General features: G+C 46.6%; 1 protein-coding gene across 8 annotated transcripts in view; it reads right to left on the bottom strand.

The window, feature by feature from the left end:
• The window catches only part of PITPNM2 (phosphatidylinositol transfer protein membrane associated 2), a 1,044,200-nt gene that overhangs the window by 427,837 nt on the left and 594,419 nt on the right, over positions 1–21,944 (bottom strand). For all 8 annotated transcript variants that reach the window (XM_086942927.1, XM_086942931.1, XM_086942930.1 and 5 more), the window contains exon 5: positions 14,290–14,504. In XM_086942927.1, the coding sequence (XP_086799053.1) occupies positions 14,290–14,504 (215 nt within the window). The remainder of the gene's footprint in view (positions 1–14,289; positions 14,505–21,944) is intronic.

Genomic DNA, 21,944 nt, shown 5'->3' with positions numbered 1-21,944 from the left:
GGTGCCTCTACAGGACGTCCCCTGTGATCCTAATTCCAGTGCGACTGTTGCCCACAGTGGTGCAATGTGTCTGTGCACATAAGGACATTGACTGGTGAGTGATGTCGCACTTTAGTATATGAAAGCAATGACTAGCATTGATGCAGGCTGTTGCTTATTAAAAATAAAGTAGTATATGCCAAATGTATTTGAGGGTATATCCTAGAGAAAAGTAATGTCATTCTTTGGATATTCTGAATGAGCAGCTACCTACGTTATTATCATATGGAATCTCTTTATTCTTTATTGCTGTCATAACAAAACTTTCAGAACATCCTTATTAACATTCTTGCTTTCTCAAATTTGCTTGAAAATGCTCCATTTGCCCACTCTTTTTTCTAAATTTTCTCGGGGGAGAACCCCCGAACCTCCTTATGACAGGAGAGCTTGCCAACTAAGCTTGCTCACCACACATCACTCATGACAACCCTTTACGCCCCACCACTTTCAAATCTCACCAGCCGCCACTGCCTCTGTGTAGGCCGAAACGTTATGCTGCCGTGGTGTGCTGATGAATAAAAGAAACTCACCTGCACTCTGGGTCTTCCGTGTTCTTTCCTGTGTGGTGGTCGATTATTGGAGCCTGTCGCAGTGAAAAGTGCAGTGCGGATATATATATATATATATATATATATATATATATATATATATGTACTAGCAGCCCGTCCAGACCTTGTCCGGGAGCAATCAGGCTTCCCCGACCCCCGCTCCTTGTTGTGCTCGGCGGTTGCCAAACACAGGATCAGCACTCAAGTGCACCTTTCCCCTGTCCTACCCACTTGGGGAATACTGAGGTTAATTGAGGCACATCGGCACCCACTGGGGAATAACATACATTGGACCACAAAGACCAGCATGCCTTCGGGTATACGCCCACCAGGGCGGGACTTTTTCTATCAGTGTAAAGGTGCCACTGTTACTTGCCGATGTGTGACTCACCTGTGAAGTCCGTGAACAAGAGCGCAGTCGCGTTCGAAACTCGTCGGACATTTGATTTTGATGGAGGGAGTTCTGGTTGCTGCCACTGTGTCAGTCTGCCATTAAATGTGTTACTAACTTCTCCGTGAGAGGCGTCTCCTTTTGAGCAAACTTGTGTGACTGATATATATATATATATATATATATGCACTCTCTAAACAAATCTGAACATCACTACCCCGAAAAAACGGTGCCTTTCACAATAGCACAGATTAGCTACCTCAAAATGTATCCCGTCCATCTATACTACTGTCTGTCATAAATTTTATGTTATATATTTTTTTTTGTATTATTAATTTTATTTTTACTCCACATGTAACTTGTGAACTTGTGCACGCACACACACACACACATATATATATATATATATATATATATATATATATATATATATATATATATATATATATATTCCAAAAGTCGCCGTTTACCATCTGCTTCCCGCACTCTCTAAACAAATCTGAACATCACTACCTCAAAAAAACTGTGCCTTTCACAATAGCACACATTAGCTACCTCAAGGCTTTGAGGAGAGTAAACTCGGGAACCACAGCGCCAATCCACACACCCGATACATTGTTGTAATCCTCAGGGTGTGCTGATGGACATAAGCTATATAAAGTTAAAAAATACGTTATATTTAAAAAATTTACATTATAAAAAAAGTAGTCCCCTCAAAGTAGCGCCGGCCGCGACCTGCGTGCTGACGTCAGGAGTGCGGGAAGGTGCGGCGTCCAGGAGCGCGAGGAGGAGCGGCGGACATGGCGCGGGGGAGGAGTGGTGACGAGCGGCGGATATGGCGCGGGGGAGGAGGTGAGGAGCAGCGGAATGGCGGGAGGAGCGGTGACCAGCGGCGAGGAGCGGTGAACTGAGGAGCGGCGGCTGAGGTAAGGCTCCGGGGGACAATGTCGGGCAGGCGGGGGTCGGGGCAGGCGGGGGTCGGGGGCAGGTGGGGGACGGAGCGGCCGGGGGCCCGGGCTGCTGGGCAATGTCGGGGCAGGCGGGGGTCGGGGAAGCCTGATTGCTCCCGGACAAGGTCTGGACGGGCTGCTAGTACATATATATATATATATATATATCCGCACTGCACTTTTCACTGCGACAGGCTCCAATAATCGACCACCACACAGGAAAGAACACGGAAGACCCAGAGTGCAGGTGAGTTTCTTTTATTCATCAGCACACCACGGCAGCATAACGTTTCGGCCTACACAGAGGCCTTGGTCACATGGCGCACTGAGAGAGGTGCAAGAAATTTAAAGGGCACATTCACCAATGATGGAAGCATTTGATTGGTTACTTTGTATGCAGTAGGAGTGTTCTAACTGCGACGGAAAGTGTGTTTGCAATTGCAATTTTTAGGGCGGGGAATCTCTTGTCAGAAACAGATAAGCCCTTGAACATTGATAACTGTATCAATACATTTGTGAATTCCGACAATTTTGAAAATTATTTGGGGTAATCAGTGGGCACTCGAGGTATATACAACAAGCTATACAAAATTACATGTATTTACATAAAGTGCAGAAAGAAAGCGTCAATCAGATGTCATTATGATTGAGTCATTATAAGGCTGTCAGCATAAATGCTATAAATACATCCAATCAATGCGCAATATATCAGTTGTACCTCATGTTTAAAATATATACAACACATTTAATATATTTACATCTATATACACCATGAATTTTTTACCCTCTCCCAACAAACTACTGAAATGCCATGTAGTAGTTGTCGTCACGGTCGGCTATGCAGGGCACTATTTTGTATACCTTCTGACATCTCCCCATACCTTTTCCGACAATTATCTATTTACAAAACCAATCACCCATCATTAATGTACATGCTAGGAAAAAGTGCAATTAAACTAAGTGAATACATTTTTTTCAAATTACGTTAAAAATTCGGTGACATTTAGTTTCTGAGGAATATAGCAACCATATGTCTCAAACTACTTTAGATGACCTAGTGTGTTGTGTCATATATAGTCATCTTTATAGTTACGTACTAGGCCAACACCACCTTCACTAGTGCAGGTGACTGCAAAAACAGAAAATGCCAACACAATGTCTAAACGGAGACGAGGTAAAAATACAGCAAGAGACTATTCAAAATTGTACTATTTACAAACAAGTGTAAAAGTCCTCCGGGGAATTGAGGCCATTGGGGCTCTTGCTATCCATCTCCAGGATGTATCTGGTCTCAAGTGCCCTCAAGATCCCATCCCGGTTACCACCTCTCCTTAGTGGTCCTACAGAGTCAATAGCATAGTATTTAAGGAGACTGCTGTTGTTACCATGGAACTCCTTAAAATGTCGTGCAACCGGGTAGGTGGTGTCATTGGTATTGATAGCTCTGATGTGCTGGAGAACCCTTTTGTGGACCTGCAATTTGGTACTACCAATATATTGCAGGCCACATGGGCACTCCAGCACATACACCACATACTCCGATTTGCACGTTAGTTGCTTGTTGATCTTACGGGGTACTACAGAAAATGCTGTGAGGAACTCGGTTTTATTGAGCCCCTGAGAGCAGGCTTTGCAGCTGGAGCACTTCCTAAACCCTCGACTGGCAGCTAGCCAGTTTTTGGGTGGTATTACCTCAGGGCTAGACTTAACTAGCGCATCCTGCAAAGAGAATGCCTTCCTGTATGTAATAGCTGGTTTGTTAGGCATGTGCTCGCCAATAACTGGGTCTAATTTAATAAGATTCCAGTATTGGTTGACAATCTTTCTGAGCGCCCCGTGCTGACTATTGTAGGTCCAGATGAGCCTGATAGGGGGCTCTGTGTTGGCAACTGTGTTTTTCTGTACTTTCTTGTGGGTCAGTGCTTGAGTGCGCGACAATGCATTGGCTTTTCTAATGGCTGTATCTATTAGCTGCTCGCTGTACCCGCGTGCAAGAAATCTTTCTTTACTAGCAGCCTGTGCGCTTTTACAGTGGGAGTCCGTGCTACACACCCTACGGATTCTAAGCATCTCCCCATAGGGGATGCTTCTAATCAAATGTGGGGGGTGATGACTTCCCGCATGCAAGATGGTATTGCCCGATGTGGGCTTTCTATACAGCTTTGTTTCAAGCCTGCCCTGACTGACCTCTAATGTAACGTCAAGAAAGTGTGTCACCTGCTGGCTGATGTGAGACGTGAAAGACAAATTAAATGAGTTGGAATTTAAGGTCTCAATGAAGTTGACTGCCTCTTCACGTGTCCCACGCCAAACCATAAGGATATCATCGATATACCTGTACCATCTGATGATATGACGGGTACAGGTGTCACGGTAAATGCCTCTGAGGACCTGTCTCTCCCAGTACCCCATATGGAGACAGGCGTAACTGGGAGAGAAACAGGCCCCCATGGCAACACCCCTGACTTGTTGGTAATATCGATTTAGGAACATGAAGTAATTGTGGTGCATATATATATATATATATATATATATATATATATATATATATATATATATATATATATATATATTTCCACTAAACGATCCTTGCATGCAATGAGAGCGCTCCACAGTGTGTGCTCGGCCCAAGGGCTGGATCAAAGCCCAAATTTCAATTTAGAACACAAGGAGGCCGCCCTCCTTGTGTTCTAAATGTATACCATATCTACCTCAAAAGTGCTTCGCCAACATATCCTAATGTCTGCCACATGTTTCCTTTACATTGGGTCACTATGTAGCTTTATTTACTCCAAATGTAACGCATGTAATCTGCTGCTATGCTAACTCTGAAGCGCTCTGATAACTTTGGGTCATGTTCGCGCTATACAAAACTCGATAAATAGATAATAAATAAATGAAACTGCTTCAAAACGCAGCACACTTTTGTCCAAGAGAACACGAAGTGTCCTTCGTATAACCATCAAATTACATGCCAAAGGCACTTCTTAGTAACGGTAATGTCAGTGATGAGAGGATTGGCAAATGGTTGTCCCTTCAGTATTAGCACAGAGTTTACTAAGAAATATTGGAATGTCGCTCCAGGAGTAAAAAGTAATAGCCTTGTACGCAGAAAGCGTTCACTAAACATTGGAATTGCCTTTAAGAGCTCCTGCTTACTATGGTCAGTGATGTCTGATTTGCATACGGGTGGCCTCTTTTGTAAACTGTATAGATGATCTAAAATACTGCCTTGTTTCCCACTGCCACAAAAGTTGCCCAATAATTAAATAAATAAAAATCTCAAACATTCCCATTTCATTTTAATGTCTTTAAAAAGAGAGTATTCATTTGACTTTTCAGTATAAATATAGAGTGACTCCATTAACAAAGAGGGGGTTAGCCAGTAAAACACCATGTCCCACAGGAGGCATCTCAAACAAGCATTTACAATGCAATGGTTTTGCCTTTGTTAGAGCTATTGGCATTGCTCTTGACATTATTTTTATTTATGTTTTTTTAACATAAATAAATGGCATTGTCAGTTACAATGCCACTAGCTTTATCTCACAAATGACACACACAAACACCCACAGAGAGCCCCCCCAAACACACACAGAGCCCCCCCACACACACACCCACACCCACACAGAGCCCCCCACACACACACAGAGCCCCCCACACACACAGCCACACAGAGCCCCCCACACACACAGCCACACAAAGACCCCACACACACAGCCACACAAAGCCCCCCCAAGTATAAGGTACTTAAAATGAGTAATTTTGTCAAAATGACACGTCATGTGTAAGATTATAATGTGTTATTACGCATGCTCCGTGTGTGCGCCTGGTATTGTTTGGCATTAAGATGTGATACAAAGTGACCAAAATGGTGCTGGGGCTACTGGACCAAAATGCATTACATTCACCTTGCTACCAGAACCCACGATCTGGACGGAGTTCGAGCATTTAAAAGTGATTTAAGACATAACACATCGAAAACATGCCACTTCATACACAGTAAACTTGACGAGCTATAGCAACACGTTTTTCAATACAACGGGGATGGACACCAGTACATGGCTGGGGCTTTAACCCTTTCGCTGCTGATGACGAGCTCAGCTCGTCATCACCCACGGGTGTCGTGTGCTGATGACGAGCTGAGCTCCTCATAAATGCAGCAAAATAGGAATTTGCAGCACAGCGCAAAAATCCCCGCAGCAGCCATGTGGTTAAGAAGACGTCACCGTCCAACGCGTTACTAAGGCGGAAGTAAATGCAGCGCTCCTTTTCAATGGTCTCACACGCCCATCACGATTGCTAGTCAGCTTGCAACAATGAGTCATTACTATCGGAAACCGCATCCGACTTTAATCTTACGTTTTACAGTATTTTTACACGTACCCTCCAAACAATGCTTCCGGATAAATCGGTGCAATATTTTTTTTATTTTTTAAAGCAGAGGAGTTACAATTAATAACGTTTTCACAACGGTGGAGGGTAGATTATCTCTCTACAATTGTATTTGACAAAATAAAGAACAATGATTATTAAAAATATTCTGTCGCTGTCTATACATGCGTGCTTCAGACTCGAGAGGTGGGGCCTCCAAGGAGACACTTTCTCTGCGGATCCTGTGGGGGGGATGGGCATGGCGCCCCTAATCTGACGGTTGTGCCCGAGACTTCCAATTATACGTAACCCAACTCGAAAGTCAAACGGGCTGCTGGCGTTATAGTCCGCGGCGATTAGTTTGTATTTACCTGCGTGGTAACCTCCTCCGGTTTCCAATGTGGCCGTAGCTCCTTAAGCAGCCGCATCGCTCCTTCGCGGCACCCGCGCTCATCTACAGTCAGGTTCATCCTGGGCACGTCTGGGGAGCCGGTAGGGACGTGAATGTAATATGACATAGTGAGTCTTAAGAAGCAAAGCAGGGTGGCGCGGGCGAGGCGGTTAATTTTGAGGTATTTCTGGTTTCAGGGGGTACAAAAAATGTCGCCTGCTGTACTTTCCGTGTATTGCCAGCTGGCCGGTTTTTGTGATATGCTGCTTGCCGTCTGACAGTGTAAAGAGCACAAACGATGCCTCACTTTCCCTTCAACGACAATCAGGCGATCTGATGCAGCCACTAGTGTTATAAGGAGCCGGCTTACACGGAAATTTCCACTTCGACTCTCCTCCCCTAGCAGCTCCCGCCTCCCATAGACACTCTCAACGACGGCTTCCGAGGTGCATGCCGGGACTGGCCTGATGCACGCGTCACTCTGAGGTTGGCAGTGACGTCTGTCGACACGAGACAGTACTGCGCGTGGAGTGTGTCCTACTCAGCTGCTCTCTGGAGCGCTAGCTTAGCGGGGTTAAGAAACTCTACGGGCCAGATATAAAACCCTGCTGACTGATAACGATCCGCATAGGAACACGCTTGCACAGTAACATCAATGCAACCAAAGAACAGCAGCATAACAAAATAAGCAAACACCAACACTGACTCATATGGAACGGACACACGGAGAGGGGGCGGGGGGGTGCGGGGGCGGGAACGGACACACGGGTAGCGGGAGGGAGCCTCCCCTAGCCCCAGCAAACAATGCCCCTTGGTTCGGCCCCCCCACTCCCCAGGGGGAGGGGGACAGTGGCTGGACCGGGGGTCTCAGTGGAGGCCACCCCCGGGAGGCAGAGCTCAAGCACCCAATGATTGGCGGGAGATAAGGGGAGCAGAGGCAGGGAAAGAGAAAGAGCGGGCCCACCAAGCATTGGGGCTGGGCCAGCTCAGCCATAAATATAAGGTCGGAATGTGGTAGGGAGATAAGGGCTATTTAAGGGTGGGCACCGGGCACAAGGCCCTCTTTCTCCGGGGAATTTTGTCTGGAGAAGAGAGGTGCTGCTGCTACAGAGTGTGAGGTGAGGTGGGGTGGGGGTATGTGGGGGGGTCCTGTGTGGGTTGCAGTGCGGACAGTAAATGACAGAGCTGGTGGGGGGATGCGCGGGGCTTGGGAGTTCAGAAGGGGGCGCAAGGAGGGGGGTTGTCTTGATTGAGAAAATAATGGCATGGAATAGTGGATGGTTGGGATGCGGGGGGAGGGGATAAGGCTGGGGGAAAGGACTCAGCAGAAGGTAAAGAGTGGGGGGTCATTCGCCACAAGCGCAGGCTAAATACATTCAAGGAGACCCCCGTCCCTGCGCAGCGTCGAGCAGACAAACAGGTAGCTCCGAAGGGCGGTAATGGAGGTCCGATAGAGGGTACAGCGCCGTTAAGCCCAGATGCGCTGTCCCTGTGAAATTGTCCTTTGGGTTTGGGGCGAACGGGGGAGAGCGCTTATACCACCCAAGATCCCACTCCTCCTCCCGGCAGTGAGAGCGCAATGAACAACAAATTAAAGTCCGAAGAATGGTTTTCAGGAAGGGTGTATTGGTGGCGGTTATGACAGTGGCAAGAGTAATGCGGAAGAGTACGTTTGCATTTCGGGGTGGGCATGCTGGGAACGGAGGGAGACAGGATGGCAGGAGATGGGTGGAGGAGTGCACAAATCACGTTCTCAGTTAAGGAAAAGATTGGGTACCAGAATACTTTATATATAGTACAACGAAAGTGCACATGACAGATCAGATTGTGTGAAGTCCAAAGGATCACTTCAGAGTTAGCAGTGTAAGAAAGGCATGTACGGAGGGCGTGTGCACCCTATGTGTAACCTGGATGTGCTGGTGAAATACAACGCGACTTTCTGCAAGTTGAACGAAACTGCTTCCGAATTAGTAAACTACCTAGGACCGTTCACTCTATACCCTTCACATGTCGGATGGTGTTCAACGCGGGCTGCCGTTAGTAACTGACTTTATTTACTACGTGATTGCAAGATGAAAGTCGGCGCTTTACAAAACTGAGGGCATTTTTCCTTAGTTCCTTTAGATTTCAAAGAAAGCATACCTTTGAGTTGGCTACTCGCAACACTTGTTTTTTGACAAAACTACAGAATAGTGCATTTCGGTTAGCACGCTGTGTTATGTTTTCTTTATTATTTGATTTTCACTAGCATGCCACACATTCTCAGTTAGTATATTGTATTCGGCCAGTTTGTAGCATCCACTTCTAATCTAGACTGCAGTCCAATTTACAGGTTTTCTGTTGCTGACATTAACAACAAGTGGTCGGAAAATGGGGGGCGCTGGCGAATGATTAGAGGCTCGTTGAGGGTTGCGGAGACGGGGCTGGGGCTCAGGAGCAGAGGATGTGGCGTGACAAGACGGGGGCTATGCTTGGAGCTGGGGGCTCAGATGTCTGAAGGACGTGGGGGGATGGGGGCAGGGTGGGCGCCGGTGGGGTGAGGGTGTCCCGGACTGCGGGGTGCAAGGAAAGTGAAGGAATACGGGGGTGGAGGGGGGGGTCGGGAGCACGTAGAGGTGGTAGCAAGTCACGGTGGGGTGGGGTCTACTCCTAGACAAAAATACGAAAATGCAAAAAAGGCTGTTTAAGGGGATTGGGCTGCATATGCGTGAGATGTGGACATATGCCTCGGTTGCTGCTTTACACTGGTTGGTAACGGAATTTGAATAAGAGGGCGATTTCACCTCTTGACTATTATCACTCATTAAGTGCCGATTAAGGTAGGCAAAGGTGCAGGAACACCGGGTAGATAAGACACCTCACTGGGTCCTGTAGTATGTTTCATGCATAGCGTTATAATGTCGATGGATAGATAGAGATAACTTGCTCGGGTAAAAGTTCTGAGTGAGTATTGGATGCGCGAGAACGCCCCTTCAAGGCCACTGTAAAAGATAGTAAAAAGCCCGCCAGAGGCACTAAGTAGGGACCAAGGAAGAGGCAGCGTCGGGTCAGATTGCAGGGTAAAGGAGGGAGGAACCAGGCTGGGGGTAGGGGGGCTGTCCAGGAGAATGAATGGATAGAGATAAGGATATCAGAGCGGGCGAGGGATGACCAGTTGGCGCCATTCGGAAATTGCCCGATGCAGTGAATGCGTTGGGGGAGGGGCAGGACAACAGAAGGAGGGGAGGAGGAGGGTGCGGCTGGGACGAGAGCATGGTGGGTCGACACCAGGGAGCTGCCCCACCCCTCCTGTGCTTGCGGAGGTTAATGAACGAGACAACAGACAGAACTGCCTGGCCATAATTTACTTATTTGATGCGATTTTCTATAGCGCGAACTTTACCCGAAGGTGTCAGAGCGCTTTACATAAGAACTAGTTGCAAACATAAGGACTAGGGATTACATGAGTTACATGAAGGTTGAGGGTTACTAGGCAGCGAGAAAAACATCGTCACATCAAAAAATAAAGAAATAAATAAATTAAAAATAAAGGCCAATGGCACCGAGGGATTGGGGGGCGGTGGTGACGGCGGGGGGCTCATCACATGCCCTCCCCGACATACTACTCTAAAGGCCTTGATACATCTTTGAGCGTGCCATGCTAATAGGCTGCTTGGATGCATATTCCAGCTTAATTAGCCGAAAGGGAGATCCTCTGCTACCTACCTCGTCCGCGCACAGGCCACACCGGCTGGCGGCCTCGTGGGGTTTTGGTTACGAAAGGCCTTCTGAGCGGGAAGCACGCGCGATGTCAATGAGAAGGAAAGGCAGGGAAAAGCCAGCAACAGAACACGATGTAAGAAGGCCTCTACTGCCCATACGAAGAACAGGTATAGCGTCCTGGATTCCACCGCATGGATACAAATGAGGGTTGCTCAGAGGGTGCGGGTTGGTTAATTAAGTGTTGCGTCACCCTGATAATGGGGGTGCCCAGGTTCCATGGATGGATTGGAATTGACAAGATTCGTGTCATTACTTTTGGGAAAAGGTCGGCATTTGGAGTGGCGCACGTCGGAATGGGGCAGGATTGCTATTGGTGCTCGGGTAACAATAATAACAGCAGAGGGGCGAGGCCGAGTGCATGAGAGTATGTGTGAAGGATGGGAGAAGTGGGCCTCGGGACAGGTGCGCAGGGAGTGGCGCCCGGGAAAGGGTGCCTGCTTGTAAAGTGTTGGGGGGGCGCAGGGGAGGATAGTGGATGCGTGGTCGGGAGCGCGAAGGTGGCTTGGCAGGACAGGGGGCAAGGGTGTTCGGTAGGGGGGCGGATGAGGGCTTGTGGGCGGAACTGCCGACACGAGGGTGAGGACGTGGGGTGCCGCCCAGACAGTGGCCCTCAACAATAAGGGGAAGGAAAGAATAACTGCGGTACCATGCGGAGATTAGGCCTCCGATGCAAAGAGAACAAAAAATAAGGAGTCATACATGTAGCAACAGCACTCGTGGTGAATATGCACTAAAGGAGGTAGGCATAGATTGTGTCAACGTGGAACTTGGTGGCCATTAGGGGGCTCCTAGCAGAGCGAATCGGTATCAGGGCTCAGGAAAGGACGTCGCGCAAGATGGAGAAGAGCTGCTAGGTTGTCTGGAGCAGCACAAATAGGGGCGGCAGGGGGAGGCTGGATCCGAGAGTGGAGCTGCCGACGGGTCCCGAGTTGACTGTGCCCAGGAGCAGTGGTTGGAAGCGGGGGGGGCGGACGGATGGGCGTCGGCACGGGCCCTTCATTCCTCCTGGCCAGCTTGTGATGGGGTTCAGTGCTGCGGGCGCTGGGGGGGGGGCGCCAATAAGAGCTTGAGAAGGGGGGGGGCGGATTAAAATAAGCAAACACCAACGGATGGGCGTCGGCACGGGCCCTTCATTCCTCCTGGCCAGCTTGTGATGGGGTTCAGTGCTGCGGGCGCTGGGGGAGGGGGCGCCAATAAGAGCTTGAGAAGGGGGGGCCGGATTAAAATAAGCAAACACCAACACTGACTCATATGGAACGGACACACGGAGAGGGGGCGGGGGGGTGCGGAGGCGGGAACGGACACACGGGTAGCGGGAGGGAGCCTCCCCTAGCCCCAGCAAACAAAGCACTCACCTGGACTTCGTTCTGGGGCCGAGGCGGGACTTGCTCTTTCCCCGGGGCTCCTCCTTCGCTCGGGAGCCTTGGGACAGACGACGCAGGCTGCTTCCTGCTCTCCACTCCTCCTCCTCCCGATGACACGGCGGAGGCTCGGCCGGCTGGGCCAATCCCAGCGCGGCCCTGGCTGTAGACGGACGGCTGCTTCCTTCGGCAGGAAGGCGGGTGTCGGCTCAATGCAGACCCAGATTCGGGGGCGTTCCCGAGAACAGGCTTTCGGCTGACGTAGCCAAAAGCCAAAAATTCTCGGGAACGCCCCCGAATCTGGTCCGGCATTGACGGACAGGCCCGTCTTCCAATGGCTAGCCTCCATTTATGGAGCTAGCCAATGAAAGACGGGGGCCGTCCATGTCTCCCGTATTATTCTCATTAGGTTTTCGCCTGCGCGAAAAAGATGCGCAGAGCGCATCTTTCGCCAGGCAAAACCTAAAAAGGGACATTTAACTGAATCACCCCACTTCTGACCCATGCACCTGAAACATTAACATCTGAAGTGCCATCATATCCGGTCAGCTTGCACAGTTACACATTCTCCGACATTAATCTCCATTTTCCTTGGAGTCCTTCTTTACATTTATTGACAGTATCTCATGGCAATTCGAGTAGACCCGAGTTCAGTGTACAGTACTAATGCTCTGAGTATTGGGGCTGGCTAAATTTGGCAGCCTCTCTGGCATGTAGGCTAGCAACAGTTTCCATTAATAATGCCTTCAGGCCCCATCTGCACCCTAAAGATTCCAACTCAAAAGCAGGAAACTGATCACACAATCTTCCTGGTGTCAGCATGACGTCAGTGGCTCAGCAAGGGAGCCATGGGCCCTAGTGGAAGCGAGGCAAATACTCTGTCCATCAGCCGAACCCCGTCTGCTGTTCGGATAGTAAAGTACAGAAATAATATGGGTTCAGTGGGCTCTGGAGTCACTGCCCCTCTGTACAACTAATAACAACATCAATGTTATGCGCCAGGACACCCCTGGGTATAAGTGCGCTTTATAAACTCTAATGTGCTCCGGTGCCACTGCACCTGCTGCACAATCAAAAGCTACACCGCCGGAATGAAGTAAACTTTGTGAAATCTACAAAATGTTACTCCAAACTGACATTAAATCTACCCTGCCCTCACGAAAACTATGAAGCTGTTAACAAAGAGCTGTGTAAATATCTCCATTACGATGATAAAGTTCATCGGCATGACCCTTGTAGAAGGCCTTCCACCCATCAACGGCATCGGTCTATGGTCCGTAAATCAATATGACATCACCTTCGCGTTACTGAGTATCTTAATAAACTTGTCCTAAGCCTCCTTTAGGTATTGATGTTGTCCCTCCTACCCTGTAACTGCTGGCCTAAGCATAGGTGTAAGTACTGCTAACAATATCCTGGAAGCTGTCCAAGTGGAAATGCTAACTTACGCCCACACTGCAGGTGTGACCAAAGAGGAAGTGACATCACTTGAGAGGAACAGAATGGAGCCTCCAAATGGAGCCATTGGAAACACAGAGGTGCACTGGCAACAAACTAACCAGGAAACAATAGGAAATATATCTGCTCCCTTAAAGGTGCAAATATATATTCAGAACAGCTACAAATAAGGGTGATGTTATGTTAGCTCATATTTATAATGCGCACAGCTACTCCACGGAGTGTCCCGGCGCTAGGCAATAAACGTAGACCACATAACGTCGAGCACAGCAAAACCACTGCTATGGAGATCACAACTGAAAGAGCCACGTTTTAAGACTCTTCCTGAAAGTAAGGAGGTCAGGGCTGTGTCTGAGCGGGAATGGTAAGCTATTCCACAGCCACGATGCAACTGCATGATAAGATCTGCCCCCTACCCGGGAGAGTTGAACCTTGGGGCAGTGATCAGCAGTTAAGAGGAGGATCTCAAGGTACTCTGAGGAAGATAAGGTTGGAATCTATCCCTAAGGTAAGGGGTTCCAATCTTGTGGAAAGCTTTAAAGACCAGGACCAAGGACAGAAGCTGGGTGGAATGGGTTCTGGGCCCAGTCAGATAAATGCACAATGAAACTATATTTTACATCATACGATCCAGGAAACAGCAGCAAATGCAATAAGCTAATTGCATGCTTTAAGGTGCGACTACAGACATTTAGACCAGCCTAAATGAGAAAAGAATAAATACACAATAAAAATATATTTAAAAACTAAAAACGAGAGAGGCAGTAAGAAGCGTCTTTAGCAAACACGCAGGGGCAAACCTATCACCAGTGCAGCACGGGCAATGGCGCTGGAGCCAAAGGGGATTGGGGACCCTATGTACCCCAATTTCAGCTGCATTACTATGTAAGTAGATGTTAGATGCATTTTCCTTGCATGCATTAGGGCCCATGACACCCTCCTTGCAACCATGCACAAAATAACACAAACCTATACCGCACATGACATGGTTATGAAACACAGCGGAGTACAACACCTTGTGCGTGTGTAGGGGTAGGCGTTCCAGGACTCCTCCTCCACTCTCAGCGCAGCCTTGGGCAGGATGGACCGGAACCAGCTGGGGATGTGCATTCCAATGTGGTAGACTTTGTGGGTGTACTGCCCGGAGCCCCCCGGGCCGTCCACGTACGGTCGGTTCTCCATGATCTCCACCCCGCTTCCCTCTCCATGCGTTTCTTCTCTGCTCTTTTTCTGTGAAGACACAAAGGAAATGTTTTTTTGCAAGCAATCAATGCAATATTTCCAAGACATGTTTTTTTTTTTTTTTAATACAAATTTTATTCAGGTTTTTTATATTTGGCATAACAGTGGCCCAAAGGGTCCATACACGAATGAAATTTCAAAATAAATTTAACTTTGGACCAAATAAGAATAATATTGATAGGGAAAGGAAGGAAAAGAAAATAAACAGTTAGCCATTACTAAACTGAGCACAGATTCGGCACCTCCACTCATTCCCACCCCACTCAATCATTTACGCATTATGGCTAACTGGATAATTATATCTAGTGTACGTAGACAACATGATTAGATTGCTGCCCGTGTTATGAGGGATTCCGGGGACTCTACCACCGGCAGGTCTATACCTCTAAAGTCTGCCCATCGTTGCCTTATTTTCCCATGCTTCTGTGGGCAACCCCGCGCCTGGAATACTGCCAATTCCATTCCCATGCACCAGTCCAAGGCTTTTTTCCACTTTCCTAAGGGTGGCGGGAGGTACTCTTCCAGTGTTGGGCAAGATCCCGCTTAGCAAGTGTAAGCCCTAGGAATAAGAGGTTGTTGTATATACCTATTACCACCAATTTCGTCTGTGCTGTGGAGTAATACTAATTTGTGATCTACTGAGATATGCCATGATAACACCTCCCCAAGGCAGGTCAATATTTTATACCAGAAGGTTTGGAGAGCACTGCAATTCCATACCATATGTAGGAAGGTACCCGTTTCTCGGTTGCACCTAAGGCACACCGGTGAAGAAATTGCAGCCTTGTGCCAAAGGCGGTGTCTGGTGAAGTAGGCTCGAAGGAGGAATTTGAATTCAGTTAGACAGTAGCGAGATGTTATAGCGGCACCGCGAAGACTCGCTAGTGACTTCGTCGGAGACGGTTTTATTTTAATCTCTTTAAACGTCTGCGGATGTACGACGGATCACATTATCACAATATTGCAAGAGAAATGCGCCCCATTTACAGTTACTCCATCACTTCCGAACATCAGTTCGTCCAACACAGGGTCATTGTGTTGTTAACAACATACTTGTACCGGACAAGCAAACCTTTTCTCAGGTACTTTTGGCTTTTATTTTTGTACACATTTTTTAGTATTTACTTCTTCGATTAAAATTAAAGAGGTGGTAAATGTAAGATTGTTATCTATGTATGAGATTTGGCAGGGCCTAGTCCCGAAGAGCAGTGGGTCACTTCGCACACTAACTGTAGTGTAGCAAGTGCTCCTGAAATCTGCGGTGCTGGACCAAGAATCAGTATGGGTGCAGAGTCCAGTAGAGAATGGACACAGGGGATGAGGAGAAGGAGGTGGAGGAATGTACTTGGAATGGTACACAACATTTGATGTTTACACATATACATTACACATATGTACAAGAGATGGCACAAGTTTGTATAAAGGAACCGATTCTCAAATAAACTCAGAAAGGTAATTCTACATTTTGACCCTCATTCTGACTGGTGCACAAATAGCAATGACGTGTTCCAGTAATTAACAACAATGCATATAACGCTGTTTCCATGGCAAAGGAATATTGCGGTATACAGACTAGCATCCTGAGCGGCCCCAAGAAATAAGGAATGACCTCATTAATCATAGTTTTCTCTCGACTTGGCCAGTAATTCCCCTTTTTTGACAGTCTACCATCCAAGCATTCATTAGCTTTTATCTAGTGAATTTTCATACACCTGATTTACTTTACAGGGGCAGCTCCTCCATTAGGGCGGAGGAGCGTTGCCCCACTGCTTTCTTGCAGTGTGAAAAGCAGAAACATAAAATGGTATTTTAAATACCCTTTTATGTTTCTGCTTCTCGTGCTGCGAGAAAGAAGAATGGTATGCCTGGTTGGGTGCGGGTGGGTGGAGAAAGCAGAATGGTATGCCTGGTTGGGTGCGGGCGGGTGGGCGGGGCGGGGAGGAGCGGCTTGCCCAATGTTATGAGTCCTGACTGTTTGGTCGGCCCTCTGGGGCTGACCAAACTAGTCATGCGCACTCTGGATTTTCCTTAGAGAAACTGGCCTCCCTAAAAGCATCCGTCTGGGCGCCGTCCGCACCAATCACAACGCTGCCTTTGCAGGGTTGTGATTGGCTTAGGGGAGGGGAGGGAGGATGCCTGCTTCCTGTTCCTGAGAGCAGGAAAGCAGCAGGAAAATGCAGGCATGGGACCTGGCCAGGAGCGGTGGCGGCCGGGACCCAGTAAGGCAAGATTTGTATTTATTTTTTAAATCCTCTCCCGCGTGAACACCTGCACGACCCCCCCACCCACGAGTAATGCGAGCCACAACTGTTACTTTAGTTGCTGAATTGAGATTTCCTTGATGTTCATATTGAGAGCATTTTTACAGTACATTTCTGTATTCAGGAAGCATTCCAGGAGCCCTCCTGGGAAGCTGAGGTAGTCCCAGTTTGGCAGGAATAGATCCAGGCCCAAGTTTATCAAAGGATTGCATTGCCCTCGCATCACACGAGTTATGCAAGGCCAAGACAATCCTTAATTCAGATTTACCAAGCCACGCAAGCCACCTCTCATGGCCCTTTTTGGATTGGTAAATTTGGAGTAACGCAAGGCAGCACAGGTCACTGCTTGCATGACTGTGCGCTGGGAAGGCGTCACATGGGTGGAGAGTGGGTGTTACCACACATCCACCCACATAGTTTGATTTGCCAAGACAAGTAAACCTGGGAATACGTTGATATTGTATGCCTTCCCAGTAGAGGCCCGGTGAGGAAAAATACCCTTATTTCTCCTCATTGCTTCCCCTTTCTACTGCTGCACACGTTGAAAAGCAAAAACAACGCTAAGGACTGTTTTGTGCTTAAAGGTGTCCCTTCCTGCACAAAAACAATCCTGCCAGCAATGTAGGCACCGTTGCACCACGGTGCACGGGTGCCTCCGTTGGCACAAGCAAGCACATAGTTGGCCACCACAGCGAGAGAGCAGGAATGCGCCATATCTTGGTAAATACAGTGCACTCCTGCCCTCTCCTTTTGACGCAGCAAGTCGTCTAGCTGTGTTGCTCTGAGTCAAATATTGATAAATCTCCCTGAGTCTTCTTTTGTGAATTCCAAGTTACTCATAAGTAAAGCATTTTCCTACGGCAAATGCACATGGTGTACAGTCATGCATGAGTAAATACCTTGAAATTGTGTAATTACACTTTAAAAGCTATTTTGCTACTCAGGGAAGAAATGGTGCCATATGACAACTTATCCAACTCCACCAATTTTGAAGCTGTTACAGTACATATCCCTGCTATGGATTTACTTCTTCCTTTGACAGGTGTAAATGACCTCCCAGATTGCTTGCAGATTGCTCCGAGGTACTGACGGATAGAGCGGGGCCTCACGTACCGAGCAATCGCCGGGCGAGGTGAGGCTTACCCCCACACAAAGCTGGGGATAAAGAATTAACTTTGGAAATCACACACATATGAGACATATGTCGGGTAGGGTGGTGAACAACCACTGATCCAATTTCTTCCTACTAATTTGTTATTGTTTGTTTTGATACAAATTGATACATTTGCAGTAGCACATAACATCCTCTTAGGTCCTGAAGAAAGCCGGGTTAGCAACCCTCTCGGCTGAAACATGTTGACCTCACTTTTAGCCACATGATAGTAAAAAATGTTCCATAACTTTCAGGCGGTTTTTAATACATGGCAGTTGGACAATCCTCAATAAACATATTTTTTGTCCCTCTAGTCATTTTTATCACACTTGCACTCTGCACTTGCACTGCACTCCACCAGTCCTTACACCTTGGATAAACATAGAGGCTGAGTCATCCAGAGAGTAAGATGCCCAGTACCTATGTACATGTAGTCCGTGTACTATCTTGGCTACATGTGACCCTTCTCTCTTGGTTTTCCAAATGACGAAGCTCCGCCAAATGGGTGGGCTGATGGAAACCTAACTATAGCCTGTGATGGGACAAGTAATGTATAACTGGTGAACTGTTTTTGCTCTAACATAGGCACTGTCTGCACACTTCTTTAGACCGTTGTTCTTCCTTGAGTTGGTCAGGTAAATGTAGGACCGGCCATGAAAATCTTTATGAATCTACACAGAAACGTAGGTTTGTGACATGCATGCCCTAGAATTCCCAAACCACACTCCTGGGAGCAAATGTATTAAGAAATATAAATAAGTGGAAATAAATCTTTTATTTGGATTTAGACTCCTACAAATGGCCATTTTGACCACCCAAATTCAAAGTTAACACGTTTAACAACTTTAAACACATTTGCTTCATGTGAATACATAGAAAAGCAAATTCATAGAAAGGCATTTACCTTTTATTTCATGTTTTTTTTTACAGAAATTGCCTTTTACATGCTTTTGTAGATCTCACCCACAGACAGCTTTTAACTGTTTGTCGTTGAATGACCTATTGTGTACAATACAAATACTTAGAGTAGGCCTTTGGTAACCAAACTGCTTATCATTGGTTGGCTCTCTAGTAAATCTCATGTGTTTGTTTCTTAACTAGTAGATTTCCATGCTCTTCTTGTGTTTGTCCGTCCCTCCCCTACAGCATTCCATGATTTCTATCCTTTTGATTGGATGACTTGTATCCTTCCACGACTGACATCTGGGAGTAACTTTTTCTTTTTTGTTTCTACATTCCATGGAATTGTATGTGTTTTCTTGCTCTCTCCGGCATGTGCTGCTTCCCCCTCACAATCCTAAATGTTGGAGGGGGGGTGAGGGTGTGTTGCCCTCCCCAGCTCATCCTTTCCTTTCCTTCCTCTCCTCACCCTAACCCATTAAGCTTCACTACCAGCTCTCCATTGTCCCAGATTCCTCCCTTGCTCCCCTGCCACTCCTGTTTTTTTCCCTTTCCTCTTTTTTCTGTGTTGGGTGGCCCTGCAGCTGTAATTTGCCACTGAAGCCCGCCTTCCTCTATATGTGCTTTGATGCACATTTTAAAAAAATGTACCACTCCAAGATAGGCGTCCTCCATCTTGGAATTGAAAATTAAAAGTAAACAAAAAAAATGGCAGCTGTAGCATCATGACACATATGTGTACATGCATAGTGACATATGCGTGGAAATACATCACCAAACCGGGGTTGGGCATTTTGACTCTTTTTCCATTGCCGAATCTGATTAGCATCAGTAACATGTTAAGATCTATTTAGTTCGCTAAAGCTTGTTTTAAGGTCTAAATGAAACCAATCTTGAAAATATATCCCTCCTGCAGGGTTTGACTAGATCCTGTTTCCCCTTTTCCTTCCCATGACCTGTCGCTGGCTGGTGTTTCATATTATTTTTAAGACTCCTGTTCAAGGAAGTTATCCTTTACGCCCTCTTCAATCTTTCCCCTGACTTTTTCCTCCCTTGTTCTTTCTCCCCCCCCCCCCCATTCTATTCCTCCTTCCTTCTCCCCCACTGTCTATTTGGGTGGGGTCACCAGGTCCCCACTTCAACTATTTTTAAAAGTAGTTTATTTTCCTCTACCCATGCTCCTCCTTTTTTCCACTTATGTTGTGGAACCCCAAGTCTATAGCCTTAGTCCTACTTTTAACCCTTTCCCTACCCTATCTCCTTCTACCTGCCTCCTTTATCACATTAATATTAACACCTCGTTTCCGAACCGAAATTCGCTATAGGGTACACAATTATTTTCTATTTAAAAACAGCTTTTTTTATTTTTAGTAAATTATTATTATTTTTAACTGTTCTTGGGGGTTACTCAAACTATTTCAATTAATTTGTTTAGCACCAAATCGATGATTATTTGGATTCTTAGCAATGGGTTTCTATTATTTGATTGTTTCAATTTATTTACTTAATACACAAACACATCGGGGAAATAAAACATAAACAATAGGATTTGCCGTCCTTTATTCAAATAAAGAATGGTGCAGTAGATTCGCAGCCATTGTTTATTCTTTATTTATAACAGGTTCTTTAATATATCGCTTCAAACCGCACTCATGCTGTTTCGGTGCGTTGTACAAAATGGGTATTTCTATTAACGATGTTAATAGCAAGTCAGTGACCTTGGAAGGATGAAAACCTGAATTGGCCTTATCGGGCTTCCAACTCGTGACCCCCTACTTTACTACACGCTCAGTGTCAGGCAGACAACACACTCAACCATCCTGACAACACAGAACTGGGCTTTTCACACTGGGGATTTTTTATGCACAATGTTTCTCATGCGTACAATTTGTTTTCTAAATTGTGAAAAATACAGAAATTAGTCGTTTTCCCCAAAATACTCTAAAATGAACCTTTTACTCCCCAGCAGTCTTCATTACCTTTAGGAGTCCTCCTCGTTATGGTACCATCTCTATCTCCCTTCCTACACAATTATATTTGTGTTGTACAAATAGGAAGTGCTGGAGGAGAGCGAGGCCTTTAGTACTTGCTCACAATGTGTTGTAGACACAGAATAATTATTGGGTTGTCACTCTTAGAGCCAGAAGACGCCTTGTGCATTAAACACCGTAACAAGGAGGACTACGCGGGGGTAACTGTTGTTTACTGCCACAACATACACAAGTTCTCTATTTTCTGCAAAAAAAGATCCCTAATAGAAATCTTCTACACAATTAAAACCCTGACAGATTTCCCAGATATTGTTTTACACACTAAGGGGAAAGTTCTTTAAAACACAGCAGGGGCTTCTTTTAAAAAGTAAGTAGAATATGTTTTTTAAAAGCAAACACATATCAGAAAGAATAATTGTTTTATTGATAAGTGGCTAACAGGCCTCAAAAGTTAGCACTTAACTTACTGAGCTATCTTAATGGTTTTTATCACTGAGTGGAATCATAAGAACAGTTTTAGATTACTTGGAAGTATGGTGTGGTAGGTGGTCTCCGTGGTTTCATGCAGGGTCGTGCCAAAGGGACGCCCAGAGAAATGATACACAGTTTAGGTGGTAGTGCGAAAACAGGAGTAGGCCACTAGACGCTGAGTGCAAAATGTGCTCACTCTGGTTCATCACATTTCGTTCACCATCTTTCAACTGAATGTCAAAAAACTGGTGCAAATATCGTCTCCGTGCATTAATCCTGATTTCCTCCGCAGTGTGTAAACCGTAATTTGCCCAGGAGTGGTTTCTTCAACTAGGTTTTGCACCAGGCTCTACAGAGGGTCCAATGTTGGGAAGGTAAAAAAAGGGAACCGCAACGCATCTCATACCATGATCTCAACGTTTAAAAAAAAAAGAGACAAAGCGTGATGCAGACCCACTGAAAACATTGAAGGCGAGGTTGAAACGGCACAATGACAACATTCTGGCTCCGCTGCATTTGTCACACATCCACTTTTGTACATTGAATGAACAAGGTGAATTACGGTGCGATTGGGGAGGAAACAGGCCATGGTCAGGTCTCTGATCAAAAAACCCAATCTGGACCGGTCTGATCTGGCGAACTATCGCCCTAT

The sequence above is a fragment of the Lissotriton vulgaris genome, chromosome 11, assembly GCF_964263255.1.
Source record: "Lissotriton vulgaris chromosome 11, aLisVul1.2, whole genome shotgun sequence".
NCBI lineage: Eukaryota > Metazoa > Chordata > Amphibia > Caudata > Salamandridae > Lissotriton > Lissotriton vulgaris.
This window is presented reverse-complemented; position numbering and strand designations above follow the sequence as displayed.